Source organism: Armigeres subalbatus, chromosome 1 (assembly GCF_024139115.2).
Source record: "Armigeres subalbatus isolate Guangzhou_Male chromosome 1, GZ_Asu_2, whole genome shotgun sequence".
NCBI lineage: Eukaryota > Metazoa > Arthropoda > Insecta > Diptera > Culicidae > Armigeres > Armigeres subalbatus.
Genome location: NC_085139.1, coordinates 112,512,153 through 112,538,078, shown reverse-complemented (window position 1 = coordinate 112,538,078; position 25,926 = coordinate 112,512,153). Strand labels below are relative to the sequence as shown.

The 25,926-nt window shown below is 40.9% G+C and overlaps 1 protein-coding gene across 1 annotated transcript in view; it reads right to left on the bottom strand.

Moving 5' to 3' along the window:
• LOC134206439 (uncharacterized) overlaps nucleotides 1-25,926 on the bottom strand; it is a 234,118-nt gene that overhangs the window by 181,606 nt on the left and 26,586 nt on the right. The window contains exons 3-4 of the mRNA XM_062682155.1: nucleotides 25,365-25,759; nucleotides 24,951-25,305 (exon numbers count right to left, since the gene is read on the bottom strand). Of these exons, the coding sequence (XP_062538139.1) occupies nucleotides 24,951-25,305; nucleotides 25,365-25,759 (750 nt within the window). The remainder of the gene's footprint in view (nucleotides 1-24,950; nucleotides 25,306-25,364; nucleotides 25,760-25,926) is intronic.

Genomic DNA, 25,926 nt, shown 5'->3' with positions numbered 1-25,926 from the left:
TTCAACTTATATTTATATAATAATTGAGATTTCACCACACTGCATACCACGCTGTTGAATGTTAATGTCAAAAGAAGTGCAGCGTGAAGCTATTTTTCTGTTCTCTTCATCCAATCATTTTACACAATGCAGATCTGACGTCATACGCTACTAGGGATGTCGTAAAATCCCGAATAATCGATTAGTAACTAATCGATTGCTATTTATTCTTATTGAATCGATTCATCGCTGAGTAATAATCGATTTAAAATTAATCGATTATCACAACGATGAATTGATTAATCGAAGTAATCGATTAATTTGCGACATCACTTTAACGCTAAGCGAGAGAATGAATGAGTTGACACCTTAACATTATACACTTACCAATGCATCCCAAGACTTCGGGTCCGAGGAAGGCAGCCAAAGCCTATTAGGGAAGTGTTGGCGGGTCTTGATCTCGAATACATGTCCTTTGTCCACCAATTTTTGAAAGTTGCTGATCCAGAAAAATATATAAAGCTCTTTTAGTGGAATGTATTCAACCGTCTAAGACGAATTAAGTACTCTCCATTTAATTCCACCAGTTAATTTTCATTATCTTTGCAGATACGTATTTCGACCACAACTGTGTGGTCGTCTTCAGTGTCTCGTACTTTGTCTCGTACTTGACTCGACATCTCTCGACTTCGACTCGAAGTTGCTGATGTTTGACTGTAATCGTCGTCCACCCGTCCCTTTAGCTGTCGTAATCCCTTAAGAATGGCTTCCTTTTGTTGTGTACCGGTAAACCTCATTCGTATGTCTTCCTCTCGTTGCTGTCTCCCAAAAAACATTTGTCTCGTTACAGAAATGAAACATCGCCAAGGACTTCAACTGTGTGAACATCAGCATTGTAATTAATTAGGCACCTAAATTCCCTTCCTTTCCTATTAAATAATTGTATTCCCTAACCTCGACCAAACCGCGAGTCTTTCGGTTCCCCAAAACTAACATTAGTGTAATAATCATGAAAAACTGTATTCCGGATCCGTAACGCTTCACGGCAAATGAGCCTTCCAAATAAATGGTAGTTTAACATTGAATCCCAAGCAGTAGCTGGTTTTCTTCCCACCACTGCCAGCATTCAGGGGCTATCATATATACTTCGATTAATCGATTAATCGTTGAGATAATCGTATTATTTTGAATCGATTGCTTACCAACGGTTAATTGATTCAATAATCGACAAGAATCGAGAATAATTGATAAGTTACTAATCGATTAATCGGGAATTAACGACATCTCTATTAAGTCGCAAATTAATCGATTACTTCGATTAATCGATTTATCGTTGTGATAATCGATTAATTTTAAATCGATTACTACCCAACGATGGATCAATTCAATAATCGACAAGAATAAAGAGTAATCGATTAGTTACTAATCGATTTTTCGGGATTTTATGACATCTCTAGGAGCGTATGACGTCAGATTTGCATTGTGTGAAATGATTGGATGAAGAGAACAAAAAAATAGCTTCACGCTGCACTTCTTTTGGCATTAACATTCAACAGCGTGGTGAAATCTCAATTATTAGATAAATATCAGTTGAAAATGTCGATTTATGAAATTTAGAAATACTTGTTTGGATACACGTGGAGACAGATATAATTATATGCATATGAAACTATAGACTAGATATTTTAAATCCTGTGGGGATTTCCTTGCCCCAATTTGCCCCTCTGTTGCATATGAAGCCTTAAAATTTCACTATTTTCGACCTTAAATCGCCGATAACAAATCATGTTTGCAAAAAACATCCCTGGTATCTTCCAGAAAATGGTCTATTTTGATTATATATACATTTTTGTAGAACATTGTATGGACCTGAAACTGTTAGTTTCGAAAATATCTTTAAATACTGTTATTTTAGGGTCTGTCCATGAAAGTCTTATGAAAGCTTTTTAAAAACTGCGGAAGAAATTTTATCGCAACTTCCACCTGAAGTCAAAGCACATATTTATGGAGATTTTAATCAACGCACCGCTGACTTTATTCCGGATTCAGAGAATGAGCAAATCCTACTTCCAGTTGTTGGGGAAAATGAAACACTACTGTTTATATTTGATAGAATTGCCAGCTTAGGGCTTAACCAAATCAATCATATTAAGAATCAACAGAACTGTTACCTAGACCTTCTATTAACGAATATACAGGAAGATTTTTGTGTGTCAGAATCATTGAATCCCTTATGGAAAAACGAAACATTCCACACAGCTATTGAATACTCTCTGTTTGTTCATGATTATCAAAAACCCAGCGACTGTGACTTCGAAGAAGTCCTTGATTACCATAAAGCAAACTATGACAACATAAGACATAAGCTAAGTAGATTAAACTGGAAGCAAATTTTAGAGAATGAAGGGAATATCGAATCTTCCGTTGATGTCTTTTATAACATCATTTTAATATTATTACTGAAGAGGTTCCAATAAGGAAAAAAGGCGGAACGGGAATTCGAAATATCCAATTTGGTATAATAGACAGATAAAAAATTTAAGGAATCGCAAACAAAAATTACATAAAAATTACAAACTAGACAATTCGAATGAAAATTTGGAAAAATATTTAGACATCTGCGATCAATTAAAACTAGCAATTGATGTAGCATTTGAAGAGTATAATACGAAAACAGAAAACGAAATAAAGTCATGCCCAAAGAACTTCTTCAATTACGTAAAATCAAAATTAAAATCAGACAATTTTCCCTCATCCATGTATCTAGATGAACGCGTCGGTAATTCCTCGGAAGACATCTGTAATCTCTTTGGAGATTTCTTCCAAGAAATATACACCACCTTTTCGGAACAAGATCGCGACCTTGATTTTTTGCGCCTGTCCCAGAATTTGCTAGGGATATTGGTGTTAATCAGATCATGGTAAACGATATTCTAAACGCTTTAAAAAACATAGATGCATCTAAAGGCTCTGGCCCTGACGGCATTCCACCGGTATTTTTGAAGAGTCTGGCTAAAGAGCTGACGGCACCTTTATTTTGGCTCTTCAGATTGTCACTGGAATCCGGAAGTTTTCCCAGGGTATGGAAAAGCTCTTACCTTGTGCCCATCTTCAAATCTGGCAAAAAATCGGACATTCGTAATTACCGTGGAATAGCCATTATCTCTTGCATTCCCAAACTTTTTGATTCTATTATTAATGAAAAATTATTTTCACAACTTAAAAACAGAATTACAAATAAACAGAACGGATTTTTAAAGGTCGCTCAACCGCTACAAATTTAATAGAATTCATTGATTATGCTCTTCATGCGATGGATAATGGTAACTACGTGGAAGCTCTGTACACTGACTTTAGCAAGGCGTTTGATCGCATTGACATTCCATTGTTACTCTTCAAACTGCAAAAAATTGGAATTGAGCCAGGACTCCTTAGATGGCTTGAATCTTACCTCACAGACCGGCAACAAATAATTAAATTTAATAGAAAGAAATCCAATCCCATTCAAGTCACTTCAGGAGTTCCACAAGGCTCCCATCTTGGCCCTCTTTTATTTATATTGTATGTAAATGACATTTCCTTCATTCTCAAAAATATAAAGCTTTTAATTTATGCCGATGACATAAAGTTATTTATGGAAATAAAAAATGAAGGCGACATTATCGTATTCCAGAATGAAATACAGATGTTTTATACATGGTGCAGAAAAAGCCTATTGCAACTAAATGTAAAGAAATGCAACATCATATCATTCAGCAGAAAAAGAACAACACCAAATACACAAATTGTACTAGGAAACAAAACTGTAGAAAGAAGTGAAAGAGTTAGGGATTTAGGAGTGATTTTAGATTCAAAACTAACTCTTGTTGATCACTATAACACAATCATTCACAAAGCTAATAATATGCTAGGCTTTATCAAGCGCTTCTGTTTCAACTTTCAGGATCCCTACACAATCAAAACACTATATATTTCATATGTACGATCCATACTGGAGTATTGTAGCATTGTATGGTCGCCATACTTAACCACACATGAAGAAAGAATAGAATCAGTACAAAAACAATTTCTACTATACGCTCTTCGTAAATTAGGTTGGACGTCATTTCCTCTTCCATCTTATGAATCACGTTGCATGCTTACAAACATACAAACATTGAAACAGCGTCGAGAGTTTGCAACGGTTTAATTTGTTAACGATATAGTATCTCAACGTGTTGACTCAACTGAAATTTTGTCGAAATTAAATTTTTACATACCTTCTCGGCTACTTCGACATAGGACATTATTTTTCACTAACCACCGCCGAACAAATTATGCCAAATTTGGACCTCTTAACCGAATGATGGCTGTTTATAATCAACACTGCGAAGCTATTGACTTAACAATGTCTCGGCATAACATTAAACAATATTTTCAAAAAACAAACATAAGAAATTCAACAATTTAAATTCATAATTACAAACAACTCTAGCAAAAAAAAAAATTTTTTTTTACGTTTTTTATTGTATTTCATAATCTACTATAGCATTACGAAAGAAAAAAAAACATGTATATGTATTTGTACTAGTCTACGTCGGTTGACGAAATAAATAAATAAAAAATAAAAAACGCCCGTATTTCAAAAACGATGATAGATGGACACTCGGTGTCTTCAACAATAAAATTCATAATAAATTACACTACAACTTTGCCAAAGACACCATATTTAAAAATCGTTTATTAAAGAAGTTACATTTTGCAGCGGCACCTGTGGCAAAAATTGTAACTACAACTTTTCGTCATTCGATGGGCCATATTTTTCTAAAATTTATTCCCGAAGATACCGATGCCAAAAAATAACACCCTAAAGTGGTAAAACAAAAAGTTCACGATTTTAGCCAGGAATTCGGGGAAAAAGGTACAGAAACAATGATTTTTTATGCTTATATTGATTTTATCTGTAAATCCTACCCTACCCATTTGAAATATCCCTGAACTCCATGCTGCTCAAGGCCATGCCTAATCTGCCGCTAACCGCAAGTCGAGCACATCTGTATATGGGCCTCCATATACAGATGTGCTCGACTTGCGGTTAGCGGCAGTAATGGGAAGTACCATGTACGCTTGGGATTCGATATTTTCAATTCATCAGGAGTCGCTTTATGAATGTAGCCTTTCGCTTGATATTCGGACCATTGTCTTGTGATGATGTGATCCTTTCGGATACGCCGCTCTAGGCACTGGAGACGCCAAACCGTCATCGAATAACTGTTTGGAAAACTAAAGCTGTCGTATTTCCACAAAAACCCGGTCTCAAATCGTTGTCCGATTGTAGCCGTCCGCCTCGTGGATTCTCGGAGTATTTGTTTTGCTCGCTGGACTTCATCTGACTCAGGTACGATGTCGACTCCCAAGCTTTCCAACAAAACAAAAAACTCCTTCACCAGAGCTTGAAGGGATCGTCCATCCTGGTATTCACAAATATGGAAGCTGTGCACCCAAGTCTTGACTTTACCACAATAGGTTCTTCTTGTTGTCCATCACGAACTTTCAGCATTGTAGTAACGTGTGCGTTGTTATTTCAAATGAGAATTCGGGGAAGAATATTCTCATATCCCTTCACAGGTCGCCCCTTCAGATACGGAATAGTCTTTTAGGGCGAACCTTTTTGCTTTGTTTACTCCAGATATCTCCAACGCCACTTGCTGAGAATCCGTTTCAACGCGCTTTAAATTAGGTGTCCACTGCAGATACAAAGGAAGAATTTCTCTAGAGACGAATAATTGCTTCACGATTTCTTCATCCAACAAAGTCTAGCTGATCCTTCGTCCAAGAAAGCGGTCGCTGCCACCGACTGGTTGTTGCTGTGCCACACAACCGGAATTATGCGAAACAATGTCGCCCTGCCGGATAAGTGATTTTTGTTCTAATTGCCTTATAGTTAACGTGTTTCTCCTTCATTTCAACTTTTTGTTTTGAATGGAGCAGTGTGTGATGTCGATACTGACAAACATCAATCTCACATTTTTGCCGAAATATGCACGTACGCTTTCCATGGATTCCCAAGCAGATACGATACAGTCCCAGCGTTTCCGTAGTTCTCCAGCGCTAGTCTAACGGGTTTCTAGCAAATATCGGACAGTTTTTTTTACACGATGTCCAGCGTCCTTGCAGCTGTTGCAGCTGTGGTTTGAGATCGTAATGTAGGGTAACGTCGATCGCTGCCCTTAATAATGTCGCCATATACAGCGCAAACGAGCGAATGTTTACTTCTGCACAGCGCTGTTTGTATAACGACCAGTCGAGTTTTAGGTTTGCTGGTAGTTTATCCACTAACTCAAAAAAGCAACATGGGATTGTTGAGATGAGCATGCTGTCCGCCGGCTTCAAGGTGGTCGCTGAGGTTTTGCACCGCTATGCCATACCCGATCAACGTGTCTAGGCGATCCTGTCTCTGAGCTTGAAGTCCCCGAACTTTCTGCAGCAGTGTATGAGTTAGAAGCTCCAGCCTAGCGTAAAGTGTCTCAAGCGTAATAATGACACTGGGTACGGCGGATGGGAGCAGTAAAACGACTGCGTACTGCTTCGAAGGCAACCCTCTTAAGTCAACGTTGCAGCCTAGCCAGGTTCTCCACACGCCTTCGTGGTGTTGGTAAACGAGCTGATGAACAGTGCCCACTCTTCAGGATTTCCAGCAAATGTAGGGAGCTCCTTCGACACTACCTGCCTAGCTGCAATTTGCTGCGGGCTTGGTCCTCATTGTTGCGGGCTGTCACGCTGAACGAAACTACCATTTGATGGTTCCACTAATATTGACTTCCTATCTACTTGGAATTGTGCCATCTGGCGATGATGGCAGGCAGCGGCTCTCACCGGTTTGTAGAAGACCAATATCCTTGATTTTCCGGTGACGGCTCCATCCGTACATACAATGCTCCTTCGCTAGCTGATGAAACTTTTGCTTGTCCACCATCAACAATAACACTATTTACTACCATTCGATCGACTCCAGTACGTTCAACTACCTGCGCTTGGCTTGAGAGGTCTATGGTCTCTTGATTGTTTAGGTTATTCAGAGGACTATCAAGTAGAGGGGATGGAGAAACAACCTCTAGAGAGTATGTCTGTCTTAGTCTCGCCTGGTACATACGCACCCATCGTAGTATTCAGCATATCGTTCTGCTTTCTCGGACAATCCTCTACTTTCTTATTTTCTACTTTCTGCAACGGGTGTCAGGCCATTTGGCCGAATACCGTTTGGCCGAATGCCGTTCGGCCGAAAAGTTTGAAAAGTTGACCTCAGTTTACGAGTAGTTATAGTGAGAAATTAGAAGTGGAAAATGAAAAAAAAAGTGAACTGGGAACTTACAACAGAGAACTTCTTCTTTCTTTTTTCTTCCTTCTTCTTTCTTCTTTCTTTCTATTTCCTTCTCCCTTCTCCTTTCTTCCTTCTCCTTTCTTCCTTCTACTTTCTTCCTTCTTCCTTCTTCCTTCTTTCTTCTTCCTTCTTTCTTCTTCCTTCTTACTTCTTCCTTCTTCTTCCTTCTTCCTTCTCCCTTCTTCTTTCTTCCTTCTTCCTTCTTCCGTCTTCCTTCCGTATTCCTTCTTCCTTCTTCTTTCTTCCTTCTTCCTTCTTCCTTCTTCCATCTTCCTGCTTCCTTCTTATTTCTTCCTTCTTCCTTCTTCCCTCTTCCTTCTTCCTTCTTTCTTCTTCCTTCTTCCTTCTTCCTTCTTCCTTCTTCCTTCTTCTTTCTTCCTTCTTCCTTCTTCCTTCTTCCTTCTTCCTTCTTCTTTCTTCCTACTTCCTTCTTCCTTCTTTCTTCATCGTTCTTCCATCTTTCTTCTTCTTCCTTCCTTTTTCCTTCTTTCTTCTTCCATCTTCCTTTTTCCTTCTTCCTTCTTCCTTATTCTCTTTTTCTTTCCTTAATTCTTCCTTCTTTCTTTTACTTTGTTAATTCTTCATTCAGAGATAATCTTGCTTCGTATTGCTTGCTACTCGTAATCTCATTTATCACTTTTCACTTCTTAGTACTCACTACACACACTTATTAAGGAAACATATTTCAACTACTCGGCCAAATGGCGTGTTGTTCAAAAGTTCCAAGAGGCTCCAAAATCGCCTTTCAAAAGGCTCTGAAGCTTCCTTTCAAGAGCTTCCAAAGCCGCTGTGCAAGATGCTCCAAATTTGTCTTTCAAAAGGATTGGAAACCCCCTTTCAAGAAGCTTGGAAGCTTCCTCTCAAGAGGCTCGGAAACCTCCATCTAAGTATCTCGAAAGCCTACTTCCATGCAGCTCGAAAGTCCCAAGAGGCTCCGAAGTCTCCTTTCAAAAGACTCCGAAGGCTTGTTTTCAAGAGCCTCGGAAAACTTCTTTCAAAAAGATCCGAAGCCTCCTTTCCAGAGGCTCGGAAGCGTTCTTTCAAGAGGCTCGGAAGCATCCTTTCAAGAGGCTCGGAAGACTCCTTTCAAGAGGCTCGGAAGCCTCCTTTTAGGAGGCTCGGAAGCCTCCTTTCAAGAGGCTCGGAAGCCTCCTTTCAAGAGGCTCGGAAGCCTCCTTTAAAAAGGCTCGGAAGCCTTCTTTCATGAGGCTCGGAAGCCTCCTTTCAAGAGGCTCGGAAGCCTCCTTTCAAGAGGCTCAGAAGCCTCCTTTCAAGAGGCTCAGAGCCTCCTTTCAAGAGGCTCAGAAGCCTCCTTTCAAGAGGCTCAGAAGCCTCCTTTCAAGAGGCTCAGAAGCCTCCTTTCAAGAGGCTCAGAAGCCTCCTTTCAAGAGGCTCAGAAGCCTCCTTTCAAGAGGCTCAGAAGCCTCCTTTCAAGAGGCTCAGGCCTCCTTTCAAGAGGCTCAGAAGCCTCCTTTCAAGAGGCTCGAAGCCTCCTTTCAAGAGGCCTCAGAAACCTCCTTTAAAGAGGCTCAGGCCTCCTTTCAAGAGGCTCAGAAGCCTCCTTTCAAGAGGCTCAGAAGCCTCCTTTCAAGAGGCCTCAGAAGCCTCCTTTCAAGAGGTTCGGAAGCCGTCTTTCAAGAGGGTCGGAAGCCTCTTTTCAAGAGAGTCGGAAGCATCCTTTCAAAAGGGTCGGAAGCCTCCTTTCAAGAGGTTCGGAAGCCTTCTTTCAAGAGGCTCGGAAGCCTTCTTTCAAGAGGCTCGGAAGCCTCCTTTCAAAAGGCTCGGAAGCCCTCTTTCAAGAGGTTCGGAAGCCTTCTTTCAAGAGGGTCGGAAGCCTCTTTTCAAGAGGGTCGGGAGCGTCCTTTTAAAAGGGTCGGAGGCCTCCTTTCAAGAGGTTCGGAAGCCTCCTAAAGTCCTCCAAAGTCCTAATTTGATTTGGAAAGTTTAATGGAATAATGAAATTTTTAGACAACTTTTTAGGAGAGCCTTATATCCCTTTAGCTTTCAGGCACGTTTTCCAAATCGCACCAAGTGAACTTAATCCAATCATAGGATAACACCATAATAACAATTATGAAAAACAGAACATGCGACCTTTTGACTGATGTGTGATATTTTGTTCATACAAGGTAAATGGAGATCTTTTCCTAGCAATTCAAACTCACATTTGTTGTAGGATGTCCACAGTTATGGGTTTGATGGATATCAAATAAGGTTTGTAATCAATTAAATTTGCTAAACTAAAACTTGGGCTGAAAAATTGGTAATTTTTTATAGCGCTTGGTGTGATTTGAGTCCGGCCATATATCTTATAAATGACGCTTATTTTCATGTATAGTGTTCAATGAATGCAAAAGCTCGAAGGGGTACCTCTTAAGAAAAAGGTTGAGAACCACTGCTCTAGAGCGAGAGCCTTCTATGCCTCTAATTTTTCCAGCTGTATCTGCGCTCTTTTTACTCGGGCACTTAAAGTGATTTACTTCGACGCTAAGCTAGGCGATTTACTCGAAAACTTGCTATTGCGCTTCTCTAAGACCGCCGGAATGACTAGCGAAGGTTGTTGGCAATTTGGGCATGTAAACGTTCGGTCCGGTTCCATGATGCTGTCGTTAACACCAGCACCACAGAGAAACAGACGTCTCACTTAGAACAAAATGCAATCAAAATCATCGTCCCGAAAACATTACCGCTCAATGCTAAAAGCACTGTAGGTGGACAAGCGGCAACCAGGTGGCGGTAGTGAGCAAACGTCAAACACAAGCAAAACCGATTGAAGCGCCATCGGTGGCCGATCGACCATCTACAAAAAATTGAATCCACCGTTAAAAAGATAAACGATGATACATGTGTAGAGTGAGACGTCTGTTTCTCTGTGCCAGCACACTCGAAATGCCACCATGTCTTACAGCTTCCACAGCTAACCATCCTTGCTGCATCCTTTCCCGTGCATACTTGGCAGTGAGATTTGTCAACAGCCGTTGCAATACTCAACTTAGTTTGCGGAAATTCATTTTTAATATTAAAAGTTGATCTCCCCAAACAATTTAAATTACTTTTGATTTCGATTAATATAAAAATTAAAATAAATTTTGCAACTTTCGCTAATGTAACTGATGCATAAATTTGTAATATTGAATAAGTACTTGTTCTAAAGATGTTAACTTCTAACAATTTGAACCGGTGTGAGTAAGTACAGATTGGTGGCGTGATAGTCGGGTTGGTAGTAAAAACACACAGTGCAGTCGAGGTCAATAAATTAAAAATAAATAAACAAAACATATCATGTTCCAGTAACAGCTATCTTTTGCATGCAGTTCGTTTCCATGGTCTATATTCGCAAATAATCATAAACTTTATATTTTTCTATTGCACGCTGTAACCAACCTAGGATTTTGCCCTCCATTGTCACTCACAAGACGCTTGATACCCCAGCGAAGATGGTGGGTGGTTTGAACTCGGTACCAAAGCTACGGTCACAGGTTACCGTACTGACTAAAGTTCTGATCAGACCTTATTATCACTTGAATTATGTGAGTTGGCAATTTTATATATTTTGCTTACCATCGGGGTGCGATTGGTCAAATTTGGTGACAGCAGATTAAAGGGTTGCTCATAGAAAATTTATTTATTTTTGCTGTTTTGGCATGTGAAAGTGTTGCATAGTTTGTAATCATGGACGGTCGATGTTGTTGGGGTGGTTGAGACGGATATCAAGCGTCCTTGGCTCTACTAACACACATTACTACTTTGTAAGTGACGATGCACTATAGTATGGATGCATTTGTTGGTAAATACGACGCGTTGTTGAACTGCAACGCTCTTTCTCTCTTTCTCTCAGTCGGATCGTAGAAAAGCGAGAGTGATCTTCCCGCATTCGCAATCTTTGTGAGTCACGCACGCAATGTGTAATTTGTAGAGTGACACTGATAACACGGAGAGTAACTGAAGGCGGAAGCCTAATGGATTTGTTTGTTTTCATTATACAGTAAGTTGCAGGTAGCCGTGTCTATGAATATTACCTCATAATAATCATTTTGATTTTGATGATTTTGGGTGATATTTTTTGCAATTCTCTTTATTAATGCTGTAGACTATTGTATAGACGGTATAGCAACATTTTTTCCACTTATATCATCTTAATTATTTATTCCAAAATTAAACTATCATTCATAATAATATTAATTAATATTTAAGTAATATAATATTTATTTATTTATTTAGTCCGTTCAGATGTTTATGCAAATTTATGACCGAGTGATTTTTAAGTGACCAAGAAAGTAGCAATAAAATATTATATATTTAAATGAAGGAAATACTCTCAGGTTTGTAAATTAAGGATTTGGAAATTCAAGAAATAGGACAATTTGGTCAAAAAAATTCTAAGCCGGGAGAAGACATGATAAAAAATTAAAAGTTTAACGATACTATAAAGATTCTTATCGTGGACAGTATTAAACCGTTTTTTTTATGACAGCGCTTAGTTTATTAAATAAAATATTCGAAAGATAACTAAACGTTTTATGTTAGTCAGCCCGTTGATCATAAAGTGAGTAAGAGCCAACGTACAAAAAGTCAATGTAGGTATTAGTTACGCAATTTTAAGTTCATCTATACATATTAGGAACTTATTCTGTGATCAACAGACCAGAGGTTATGCAAATAAAATACGGCTTAATTTTAATTCACAACTTTTGTCTAATTTTCATTTTTCTATTGTTACAAATGTATTCTTGCCTTCGTCGTACACTATTTTCATAATTATTCACATTGAAATTGTACACAGCCTCTCATTACTTGGACAAAGATAATTACATTTCAATCATCGTTGGCACTAATTTTTCAGACAAAAATTTCCATTCGCATTGAACCTTATCGGTTTGTGCATCTCCGTTGCATTGGGACAATTCATCATCTTCAAAATAACCTAGACTCGACGTCGACTGTCTGGATCGCCCTTTTTTACCTATGTTTACACGTGCCCTAGGCCCTGAGAGACATCATGCATGGACGCCTTTCGTACTGCGCAGTTGGGGAAATGAAAACAAAATTTCAATCATTTTCTGCGGGTCGGTTAGTGACTGACTCCATGAGCATCGACTGCATTCGGAGGTAATTACACATATTTCTTTTTTCGAACTATCTTTGCGCCGAAAGATAAAATGCACATTTGTGTTTGTAGAGTTGTTTATGGCTTTCCTAGTCAGTAATGTAAACATTCCGGCTCATTCATTTCTGCGTCTCACTTGACTCAGGGGTGTATTCAAATAAGTACAAACACGTGCTTCATTTTACACCTGAATGCATAAGCTCAATAATTGAACCGCATCGCAGGTGCACTTCCACGTTTGTGGATGATAAATAATAAGAGTTTTTCAAGTTCATGATGGGTTCTCATGGCAAAACGATGAACTTGGAAAGATGACAAACTATATCGGGCCAAACCCAGAATAAAAGTGATACAGCTGATAAATCAAGCCTTGGATCGAAAACTTTATCTGTTTACTTCCTCATATTTCTCCGTAAAGCTTCCTCGAGTGCCCAAGTTCATGGTGGCACAGCACCCGAGCGAATGATTCGGTGAATCATTTCTATGAACCACGATCAATGTCACACCCGGTCGTGATCGAGTAAACTGTCGTCGAACTTCTTTCCCATTCTCTCTATTTCTATTTGTTGTGTTTATAGTTTTAAAATAACGTAGAAGGGTCGTTGCCCACTAATGGAGATCAATGTTCGCTTTTCATGCGATTGGCTGTCGTCGCATCTAATTTGTTTATCAGCACTGTCATTAGCGTTTGGGCCGCCGACATCGTAGCCTTGAACGTTCTGAAGGGTTCGTCGCTCATACCGTCGAAGAAGTCATCGGCATTGAATGATGAGAAAATTGAGAACTTGAACTCGATAGTCATAGCTTGGAGTTTTGGTGTCAACAGAATCTAGAACAGTAGAACTAGAACAGCGGAAAGCTAAGCAAGAAAGGTGTGATTATAATCATTATTTTGTAATTATTTGTTATTTTTAGAAAAGTAAACAACTGAACAGATGCGGGCACATTAGAGTGATTCAAATTTTGACTTTATTGATGTTGATGTTTCTTCTACTTTAATGACTTCATTGATTTTTATGTTATTCTTTTACGTGTTGAATTTAATTTCCCACGATTTGGTATTTCCAGCTATTTTTTCAAGCCTCAAATCGTTTTGCAACAAAAATGGCCTGCTCTCTTGCTAAATTTATTTTATAAATGTTTGGCGCTTAAAATGCCTATCATTTGAATATCGGGATCAGATCTATGTGGGTAATTATTGTATTTGTTCACCATCTTCGACTCTGTCGTACAGACTGCTTAATTCCTAACTTAATCACTAATTCTCGCACAAAACTTTTTTTTTTGACATTGAAAAATCGAATTCGTCATAAACATCATTAAAAGAATGCAAGCACATGTTAAAACTATTATTGTAACCGAAATTCGTTCTATGAAACGGGATAGCTAAAAGCGGGGAATTTCGGAATCTACGAGGAGGAACATTTCATGGGATTATACTTAAAAGGTCTGGACAGTCAACATTACCTACAATAAGGCTAAATATGAAAAGCCTTTGTAGTTCAGTACGCCTGGCAGAAAGGGTTTCGAGATCGATCAATTTGCATCGGTCAGGATACCCTGGGAGGTTTACTGGGTCATTCCATGGTAATTGTCGCAAGGCAAATCTAATGAAATGTTTTTGAATGCGTTCAATTCGTAAGGAGTGCGTGACATAAAAAGGGGACCATACCGGGGAAGCATATTCTAAGATACTACGTACGAGCGCACAAAACAGTGTCTTAAGACAATAAACATCTGGGAATTCAGCCGCATGCCGTCGTTGTCACACCAAATCAGCAAGCGGTTCAAGTCATCCTGTATCACGGCACAATCAGTCAAGGAGTCGATGACACGGAAAAATTTTAGATCATCAGCGAAAGACAATTTGAACGACGATAGCAAACCGGCGAGGTCATTCACATAGATGATGAAGAGAAGAGGACCAAGCACGCTGCCTTGTGGTACACCAGATGGAATGACGAATTTCTTGGAGTGCTCAGAATACAACTTCACAAAAGCGCAGCGGTAAAAAGGTACGGAAAGGTACGAAGAAAGCCAATTTAAAATCCATGCAGAAAATCCCAAGTGATTCATTTTTTTAATGATTGGATTGTGCGATACCTTATCAAACGCTTTAGCAAAGTCCACGTAAACCGAATCAACTTGTCGCCTTAACTCCAATTCGCATGAAATTGTTGCCACATAGCACTTGAACTTGGATGTCGTAGAGCGATTCTTCATAAATCCATGTTGAGAGTCAGCAATAATCAGTGCGGCAGCTCTATACAGCCTAGTATGGATCAACTTCTCGAATGTCTTGCTGAGGGCACAGAGAATAGATATACCCCGATAGTTAGCAACAATGCGACGACTTCCGGATTTATGGATTGGTGCCAGTGATGCCAATTTCCGTGCGGTAGGAAAAGTCCTTTCTTGCAGCAAGCGATTGAAGATAACAGCGATGGGAACAGCAAGCGAAGCTGCACAGTTTTTCAGAAGTACAGGAGGAAGGTTATCAGTTGCATCTAGATTCTCTAGTGTTTCCTGAACATCGTCTGGAGTAAACTGTGAGCACGGTAGACTGATGTCGAAAGAAAGTATTTGTTCGAATGAGTTCCTTCGTTGAACAGGTGATGTATTGCTAAACACGCTTCCAAAGTATTCCGCAAATAGTTAGGTAGCTTCCTGATATGAGTGAGAAGTAGTTTAACCAAAGCTGACCAAGACGGGGATTCCATTACCAGCTTTTCGTTTTCTAATAAAAACCCCGAAGGAATAGGGATTTTGCTTTACGGGAATTTGGATCTCGAGAATATAGTTTTGTCGTGAGTAGCGTTACGTAGCTCAGGAGTCCACCATGGCCTGTTGAACACAGACGAAGATCGTTGCTTTTTCTGAGGAACATGTTGGTTGATAATTCCGAAGAGTGATTTATAGAATGCTGATAACATCAGGTCCACTGTTCCAATCGATGCTCGCAAGAATAGAATCCAACAAGTCAAAGTCACAGACTGAGTAGTCATATTTAATGCAATCTTCACAATCGTCGGGTATTAGTGGCGTGGAACATTCGTCAAGCAGTAAAATTACTGGGAAAAGATGATTGTCAATTGGTAGTAGCGGAGAGGATCGTGCGACAACATCGATATACACGCAAAAAAAAGCGTTCATGAATTCGTGACCTAACGAGTTCACGGTGTATTTTTTCATGAACAACAGTCACGGATTCGGGAATACAGTCACGTTTTCTGGAACGTTCTGGAAAACGTGACTGATGTTCCCGAATCCATGAATTAAATCACGGTGTATTTTTGCTGGTTCACGAATTTGGGAACGCTTTTTTTTGCGTGTACTCCGGGAGATTGGTGAATACAAGGTCCAATAGTCTGCCATTTGCATTTGTAAAACTATTAATTTGTCTCAGGCCACTTGCAAACATTGCTTCAGTGAAACATTGTTCAGTATCGGAAGAAACATTTGATGGAATGTATCCGTTAATGTCCTCGTCGAATTCCCAGTGCAAATTAGGGAGATTGAAATCACCAATTGATTAATTAATGAATTATTAATTAAATTAAAATTATCAAAAATGTGCACAGTTTTACACACATTTATTTCAATCAAATTTAACTGCCTATTTGTTGGGTATTGGACCACCAAACAGACATTATTTTACAATGTTTTGAAAACTCAGATCTGAATCTGTACATTATGTGGAAGATTTTTGATTTGAAAAATGTATTGGAGGCAGAGCATTGATGGTTGATGATAGATTTATTCATGATTAATGAATAATGGGTTATTTGTTCATTACTCATTTATCATAATCATACAAAAATATGATTCAATCAATAATTATTATTCGGTAATCATAGAACTTGACATTCTATCAGTACTAATCATATTCATAATTCAATTTGGTAGCCTTAGAGAAATATTTATTGAATATACAAATCATTGAAATTGACTATTCATAATCAATAATAATTGAGATTCTCACGTCCGAATGTGTGAGTGGCGATAAAAGGAAAACAAACACTCCTAGATGGTGCAACTCAGCAAAGATTGGGTAAAAATGAGTATATTTCCATATATTTTTGACTCTTTTGAAATCATTGTGATGACCGGATCATTTTTGAGGTTATGAGCAGAAGGAAAACAACCATGTTTTTACACAAGACCAATTGTACATTAGTATGCGAGCGCTAAACGTCACTCATCTGTATTAGGGATTCTATATGTAGGATGTAGAGAGAATGTAGGATCCCTAATCTCTATTATGCACATCAATCGTTAATCATCAATCATACACATATTGTGTCAACATTCAATCCCGATCGTTAATCGTTAATCATACTCCAAACGTTACATTCATTAGTCATAATCGTTAATCGTTGTCAAAAATCAATCTAATCGTTAATCCTAATCATTCATCATTGTCGAAAACGAATTAACCATTAATCATAATCTTTAGTCATAGAACTGAATGATTTAATCATAACAAATTTAATAAATCATTGTGAACTTTATTCCTTAACGCTCTGATTGGAGATAACCACTGTCCTTCGATTTTACAAATTGATTGGATTACATTGGTTGATATTTCGACATAGTTGTTTTCGACAAACTGAGTTTGTATTAGCATGACTTTCTGCGATGAAAATGCTACGAAATAACGCCACTCCACGGTCAAAATACGTTTTCTATATTCCTTCAGCACAAAAAAAAACAAAAACGCGTAAACAATGTTTTTATAGCAGTTGTCAGCTTTGTGGGTTATGCCTTTTTTTTCCTTCTGTAGCGAAAGGGCGAAGCTGTCACTTTTTTCAACACCTGGTCGTATTTCGTTTTATATGCAATTATAGTCATTAAAATGAATAACAATAGATTTAAATAGTTTTAATATGCAGATGCTGTGCAGTGAGTGGAAATCATAAGATTTATCTATATAATGCACGGTAGTAACACGGTTTGTCGTATGAAAATAAAAAAAACACGTTTCAAACATATAGGTTGATTCATGTTGGTATATAAACTTGTTTTATTACCTTTACACGACCGAAACAGCGCAAAAATTGTTCACATTTTCAACATCTTTCAGTCACAAGAAAGTAATCGTAATACACTCACAAGACTAAAATTAAGTTTGAATTAAGTATTCAATAACATTTTCTCAACATGATGTGATCTGTCAAATCGAGTACTAAAAAAAGTTGTTGGCAATTTTTGCCAATCAAATTGAACAATAAACAAAACCGAATGAAAATATGCATGCATAAAATCAACTACGAATTCCTATTTCTATAAAATTATTATAAAGACATGGAGTTTGAATTTTGTGTCGATGCATGAGTTTGCAATTTATGCGACTCATGATTCATCGTGCAACTTTTCATTTTATTTCTTCCAAATTCAAGCGCCGTTGATTGGAGAAATATATGCGCTATACCAAAAACATATAATTTAGGAATTCAAATGTAAACACATGTTTGAGTTTGCGAAATAGCAATATGGCGTTTTCTCGATAAACGACAGAGTCGATAAAAAATATTCACAGCTGGGTTACGACAAGATGTTGAAATTGAGTCCATAATACTGATTTGAACTGAGCATACATCATATTTACACATCTTCTGTGTGAACAAAAGTCAAAATATGAAAATGTTATTTGTATGTTCGTGAAATCATCCTGACAACATGTTTTATGTCGTGAGAATGTAAAACAAAACATCTTGAAAAACCAAACAAATGTCAAAATATGGCATGTTATCAGTAAGTTGTGAGAATGTAGTCCAAAACATCTTTTAAGATCAAACAGATGTATGTTTGGCAAACACCTTTTCACAGCTTTTTTCAAACATAACATGTTTTCTATTTCATCTTTTTAACCGTCATAAAACAAGTTTATAAGTTCTCCGCTAGAAAAGATGTTTTCGGTGTTACTTGGGTATGACCTATGTGATTGAACATTTTTAATATAACTGTTTTTGTTTCGGAACTCGAGAACCGGCGCCCATCGGAGAAAATCCTACAGTCGAAGCCCATCGATAGTCCCACAGTGCCCATTCAGCGTATGCTATCTGTAGGATACTACGAAGAAGTGAAAACTTCTGGATCAAGTAAAGATCAAAGTCTTATCGGTCTTGATGCAAATTTGTCGTTTAACAACATTGTGACGTCTACACCCATAAAATACCACGGATCTGACGGATCTGCCAATACGCATTCGCCGAAGATTGTCATTGATTTGAATAATGATCAAACAGAGAAAATCAAGTATATTGATCATTCATATCCACTTCCGAGTCCACTTCAAATACACTCATCTAACAACTTGCAGGTAGGTCGAACTTTCAATCTTTCGTTTAATAAAAATGTTCCTAATTTGGTATTTGTTTATAAATTGATCATGGATTTCCAGAACACTCACCACAGATTCGAAAGTGAGAGGTCTCGTTCCCGGTCTCGTGGACACATCAGCGTCGAAAATTCGCATTCATCATCCATCTCAGAATCGAGCAGTAGGAAGAAGATCGATGATAAGTTGTCTGATACACGCACCCTCGAGGTTAGCTGCGTGTCCTTGCAGCACCGAACATCGTGACTCGCTTTTTTTAGAAGAACACCATGGTATCGTGCCAGCGCATTGCCGGCTTTCCAGGTGGCCTTACCACGCCCTATGTCCGCGGAAGGTGGGAAGGGTCGACTTCGCGCCTGCTTCCCACTGCACGACTGGTATCAAGAATAATGATGCCGCGTGCATCCCAAATTGACCTCTCTGCGACAGGGCCTATTCGCCAACACACAGAGGGACTTGCCGACGCGGTGCCTACGCCTGCCCCAACCTTGACGAGGACCCCTTTCCGTCCGCGGGCTCGAAACCCGCCCGGTTGACCGACGCCGCGAAAGCGACGATACCATGTTGTTCTTCGAGCGGCCACTTGTTCGATAAAAGGATCGAGTTCGACCACAGAGCATGACCACCGATATGACCCATGAAGCCGACTCCGATCCCTTGGACCACCTCTTATTTGCGCCTGAACTAGCCATCCTTGAGTCCACGCGCCACCTTTTGTGTAGCTTCGAGACGATTTGGGCGATAGCCGATAAAACGGCGTTCCAGCCAACTTCATCTTTACACATCCTCTGAACTAAGTTGTCCGGGGTAGTGTCCAGACCACATGTGGCAAGCATGTAGTCACGTATTGCGCGAAAACGTGGGCACACGAACAGCACGTGTTCCGCCGTTTCCTCTAAACCTGCGCACACCAAACACTCGGGCGAGGCCGAGCAAGCCAGCTGCGTTACCTGCACTGTGATTTTGCAGCACGCTTACACGCCGGGCAATTCGAACCCCCCATGGGGTGGTTGCTGTTCACAGCTTTGCTGGAACAAATCAAACAAATGGGAGGGTTCGTGCAGTATTGTGCCTTATATCCCTCCAATCCGCAGCGTTGGCAGAGATTGCTTCTGTCAGGGCCTTTGCAGTCCCATTGCTTGTGCCCCGGTTCCAAAGCAAACTTCGGGTTGTTCGTATATGCCCACAGGGCACACCGACCATCCCACCTTGACGCTCCCTAACTTGACTACCTTGGAGGCGTCCGCTGCAGACAGCCGAACCAATGCTACCTGTGTCCCTGCCGGACCTTTCCGTAGCCGAACGGCTGCGGTGGGCGTCTCCACTTCACACTGCCGTCGCAGTGCCGTGACGAGCTCTTCGACTTCGGTGATCTCGTCCAGGTCTTGAGCCATTAGATTCACCTCCGTCGTGAGTGCTCTCACCTCGAGACGGTCTCGCCTAGGACTTCCTCCGCCAACTTCTTGTAGGCGGCGCCCTTTTGCGAGACGCCCCGCTTCAGCTCGAGGATCATCTCGCCCATCCGGGTATGTCTTATTCGACGTACGTCGGCGCCGAGCTCACCGAGCTTGATGTCACTCCTCATCGCCTTCAAGACGTCCGAGCACTTGGCCTCGTCCGCCGTGATGACTAGGGCACCTCTCCTGGAGCGATTTGGGCCTACCCTAGACTTCTTGCTACCCTCATTCGCCTGGGCCTTCTTTTCGGCCCTTGACGTCTTCGGTTTCCTCTTGTTCTTGACCAGGGTCCAGGAGGCGTCATCCCCCTCTATTTCCCTGGTCTGGGGCGGCTGAGAGCTCTCAGCCTGCCGTTACCCCATACCACCGTCTTTCCTGGGTGGACGGACCTTTCCAGGTCCTTCCTCCCCCGGTTTTGGAGATACCTGGCCGGGGTTCAGCTTCCCAGCCCCACTACCCTTGTTCGGGGTAGTAACCCAGTTTTGGAGCGGCCCCCAGGGAGCTTATCCCCTGGAGACTGTCTCCCCCGTTTTTGTGTCTGCTCCGTTGGAGCAGTCACCCCCGACGTGCCCGCGAATACTTGAGCCTCAGTCTGGGTAGACTTTGGCACCACCGTCTTCGCTGGCACGCCCTCGGTCGATTCGACCTTGCCCGAATCCGCGAATCCTTGGGCCTCAGTCTGGGTAGACCTCGACTCCACGGATTTCGCGGGTTTGAACTTGGCCGTTCAGACTGCCATCTCCAGCTTGGCGTCCAACATCGACTTTCGAAGTTGCAGCAAGCTCCTCTTGAGGTCCTTGCTGATATTATGCTTCGATGACGCAAAGTCGATGATGGCGTCCAGCTGTTCCGTCGCCACCTCGAAGGCCGAAAGCCCATCGTGTTTGCGGTTCATCGCCTCCACAAGCCATGGACAACCAAAAACCTCTACCGGCGTTTTTTAGCCGAGATGAAGGTTAAGTGACCCACGCTGGCACTGCGCACTGAGCTGCCGACTATTGCCTCTGGCCTCCTAGGCGCAGACCTGAACAACCCACCTCTTGCGAAGGGTTGTCGCCTACACTACTACCACTAATTGAAGAATTGACTTGGTTTCCCATTTTGGTCCCACGAGTTGCTCGGGAAAAGAGGTCCACCACGCCAGAGCCCAGCATGACGCGGTAAGAAACAATTACTGTGGAGAGTGCCCAGGTACCCAACAGGCTCCGTTAAAGGCCTAGCTAATTATTTCACTCCCTGGCCATGCATCCCTTTGGCACGGGTCGCTTAACGCCTTGGGATTAGGGATTAGATACGATGGTCCCGTTGGTCGCACCCACTCACTCTAGCTGATGTCAGAAGGACAACAGTGCCCAGGCTGCACTACCAGCTAAGTACGCAACGCTTAGCTGGCGGTCAATTGTCATCGGAAGACCAGTGGAAGCGTGAGATTGGAACTTGTGAGGACCAGAGCTGTGTAGGTCGCTCCTTCCCAGATGTCAACTCACCATTTCGCAGCCCCAGATATGCATTTCCTGATCCGGATAATTCGACAACTACTCCTGCCAGCCGTCTACTCATCGATGGAACTGCTTTCCTTGGACTAAGCCAGATTAGTTTGATATCAAATTTCCAAAATCACTTCCTCGATTTGGCGTTTGTAAGCGAAAATTTACTTCCTGACTGTACGGTCGATTAGGGGCACCGGATGCCATCGTTCCGCTCGATAGTTATCATCCTGCTCTGGTGACATCTATCGCGAACAGTGATCATGTCAGATTCGATGATAGCTCGAATGCTGACTGTTTGAATTTTTGCAATTTTTTTTCGAACTACTCCGGCGTAAATTATCTCGATTTGACTGGAATGCTTTGAATGACTCGGACATTGACACAGCGGTTGACCGTTTTAACTGTTTCCTCAGTGACTGCGTATTTGCCTCCGTACCGAAGCGCCAACCTCTAAGAAAACCACCATGAACTAACGTTACGCTACGCAGCCTCAAACGGGAACGTGCTAGGACTCTTCGTGCCCTGACTAACCGACGTTGTGCTATCATTAAACGAAATTTCTCAATCGCCAGTAATTGTTATCGCCGCTATAACCAGCATCTTTACAAGCAGTATGTGTGTCGCATGCAGCATAATCTTCGCCGTCATCTCAAGGGATTCTGGTCGTTCGTCAATACAAAGAGGAAAGAAATCGGACTACCATCAAGAGTGTTTCTTGACAACGATGTTGCCTTGAATGCCGAGGACAAATGCAATCTCTTCGCCAAACACTTTTCGACCGTCTTTTCCAATGCTTTGCCATTTCAAGCTGACATCGCAAGAACAGCGAGAGATGTACCCAACAATGTCATTAGCATGGATGTTTTTACCGTTGAAACTGATATGGGTGTCTTTGCGATAAATAGAATAAAATCGTCCTTTTCAGCAGGCCCTAGTGTTATACCATCAGCGGTTCTGAAAAAGTGTTCCGATGTCTTGGCTATCCCTCTGTGCATGCTTTTCAACTTATAACTTATCACTCCGTCAGCAAAAGTTTCCTATTCAATGGAAGTGCTCTACCATGTTTCCGGTGTACAAAAAAGGAGACAAATGCAACGTGAGAAACTACCGAGGCATTGCTTCTCTTGGCGTGGAATCACAAGTGTTCGAGTCACTGATCTACGAAAAACTGTTTGCCTCATGCAAAAACTTCATCAGTTCGTATCAACATGGCTTCTTTCCGGGTCGATCCGTAGAAACGAATCTAATCAGTTTTACATCATATTGTATGGATAATATCCGCAAAAAGCCTCAAGTCGATGCCGTGTATACTGATCTACAAGCAGCATTTGATAAAGTGAATCACGACATACTGATTGCAAAACTTGAAAAAAATGGGATGCTCTACAACATTCTACACCTGGCTTCGATCATATCTAGTGCAACGTCAAGTGACCGTCATCATTGGAGATCATTCATCCCACTGTTTTTCAAACGGCTCCGGAGTCCCCCAAGGAAGCACGCTGGGTCCATTGTTGTTTTCGCTCTTCGTGAATGACGTAACTTTTATCCTGCAGCGTGGAGGCCTGCTGTTGATGTTTGCAGACGATCTCAAATTATACCTCGTTATTCGAAATCTGGCGGACTGCCAAGAATTGCAGAAGCTCTTGGATTTATTCAAATGTTGGTGTGAGCGTAATATGATGGTCCTGGCTGTTTCAAAGTGCTACGTAATAAGCTTTCATCGCACTGCCGAAACCGTGGTTTTCGATTAAAGTATCGCAGGTAAAACTTTACAACGTGTGGATCATGTTAAAGTTCTAGGCGTCGTGTTGGATGACAGGCATACTTTCAGTCGTCATTTTTCAACAACGATCGACAAAGCAAATCGCCAGCTTGGTTTTATTTTTAAAATCTCAAATGAATTCCGCGACCCTTTATGCTACAAAGCCTTATACTGCTCATTGGTATGCTCTCAACTCGCATTTGCTTCTGCTGTCTTGACACCATATCAAGCTGTTTGGAATGCTCGGTTTGAAACTGTGCAACGTAATTTCGTAAGATACGGCCTGCGCCATCTCCCATGGACGGACCCACTGAATTTATCACCGTATGCTGATCGCTGTAGTCTGCTGGGGCTAGATAATCTTGACAAGCGGAGAAACGTGGCCCAAGCCGTTTTCATCGCCAAACACCTGTTATCTGAGTACGACGTGCCAGATTTGTTGGCAAAAATCCCATTGTATGCACCCTCACGATCCCTTCGACCTCGAGATTTGCTCTTCGAAGAAAGGCATAACACCAATTATGCTGCCAATAATAGCTGCTTTGTCGCTATGATCCGCCATTTCAACGTGGTGTCGGACCAATTCGACTTCAAAATCAGTTCATCCGCGTTTCGTCAACGGCTAAACAGATATTTTATCAACAGACCTTTAGTTTTAAGTTTTCATGTAGACGACACAGTCAGATGAATTAAGCAAAATAAATAAAAAAAATAAAATGTAATGAGAAAAATGCTTCAGAAAGGTCAAAATATTGTCCCATTACTTTCATCAATTCACATTATTTTGTTGATTGATGAATATAAAATAATTTATTTTCATAAAGATCCATTTTGACCATTTGCGACATTGTAATTTAAAATGATCATTGCATCAACTTATCAAACAAATACTATTTAAACGCCTGAGGGCAAATTGGCTCTGAAAAGGCTCTCTTTTCATTTGAAAATAATTTGTTTACTTGAGTACTATATTGAAAAAACACAAAATTAAAAAAAATAATCACTCAGATTAGCTACAAAGCAATAAGCATTTTTTTTGGAGTGAGTTTATAGGCCTTGTTATATCTTATCATTTGTCTCTTCGCCGAAACGTGAGCTACCAAATATTTACTAAACTGTTTGAAGTCGATAGGGTTCACAGAACGATTGACTTTGTCCCCGATCGGGAACTTTCACCCAGCTCACTGCTTGATAAGCGTCATTTGCTATTCACGAAACCATGCGTGTTCAATTGTTTGCAGATAAATGGAAAATGAATCATTTCCTCTCCGACACCCCATTGCGATACAAACATTCACCGGTAACATTGAACTTGAACGATTGAGCATTTGCAACGTTCAAAGCTCGAAGCTGCACACAACAGGAAGAGTTCAAAAAAAGATACGAAGGTCTGCGACAATTGAGTCACTTATTCATCCAAATGTTTATTTATTCCAAATATAATCGGTCAACTACACCAGCACGCATCGCGAGTATTGAAGTTGATCCACGACAGAAATCGGTTGACTCTCGCATATATTCCCGGATACTTGGGCCTTGCACATCCAAAACCATAGGACACTACTCCTGCCAGGATGTACTTTTCGGTGCTGGGATCAATAATGTGCATAGGCCCACCACTATCTCCTTGGCAGGAATCTTTGCCGCCTTCGGGAACCCCCGCGCATAGAATACGATCGTTTATTTGGAACTTGAAATATTCACTTTGACTCATACACTCTTCGCTGGACAGTATCGGAACCGCCACCTCCTGAAGCTTCCTGGGGAAGCTGAAGTTGCCCAACTTTCCCCAACCGGTTATGATACCCTGCAATTAAAGAAGTGTTAGAACATGTGATCATCAAATTAATAAATGATTTTGCTAACGTCGAATCCAGCGTAGGTCTCGCCTTCCACCGGCATGCAGACAGGATACAATTGGTCATTTATCGGAACCGTTTCGTTCAGCTTGAGCAACGCTAAATCATTCATGATGAATACAACCGCATTCACAAACCAGTTGGTCATGATATAGGAAACTCGCCGTTCGAAGGATTCCGGAGCAGGGCGTCCACGATCGTACAGCAGGAACTTCACGGAGAACAGACTGCGATCAGTATTGTAAACACAATGGGCTGCCGTCAGAACGTATCGGTCGTTGATCAGAGAACCTCCGCAGATAAACCGATTATTGTAGTACAGAGCTACCATCCAGGGATACCTGTCTTCCTGGGCATTCGTGCCGCCAACTATTCGAGAATCGTTGTTACGTTTTCCGCATGCTGAAATAGCGAGAACATATTATAGTGCAACAATTTGGAATAAGCAAGACAAAATTACTGGATAGAAATTAAGTTGCTTGGTATGCTACGCGGAGAATATACAGGGGTTAGACAAAAGGGTTGAGATAGGCAAAATGTTGCCGAAGTTCATGTTTTATGCTTTGTCC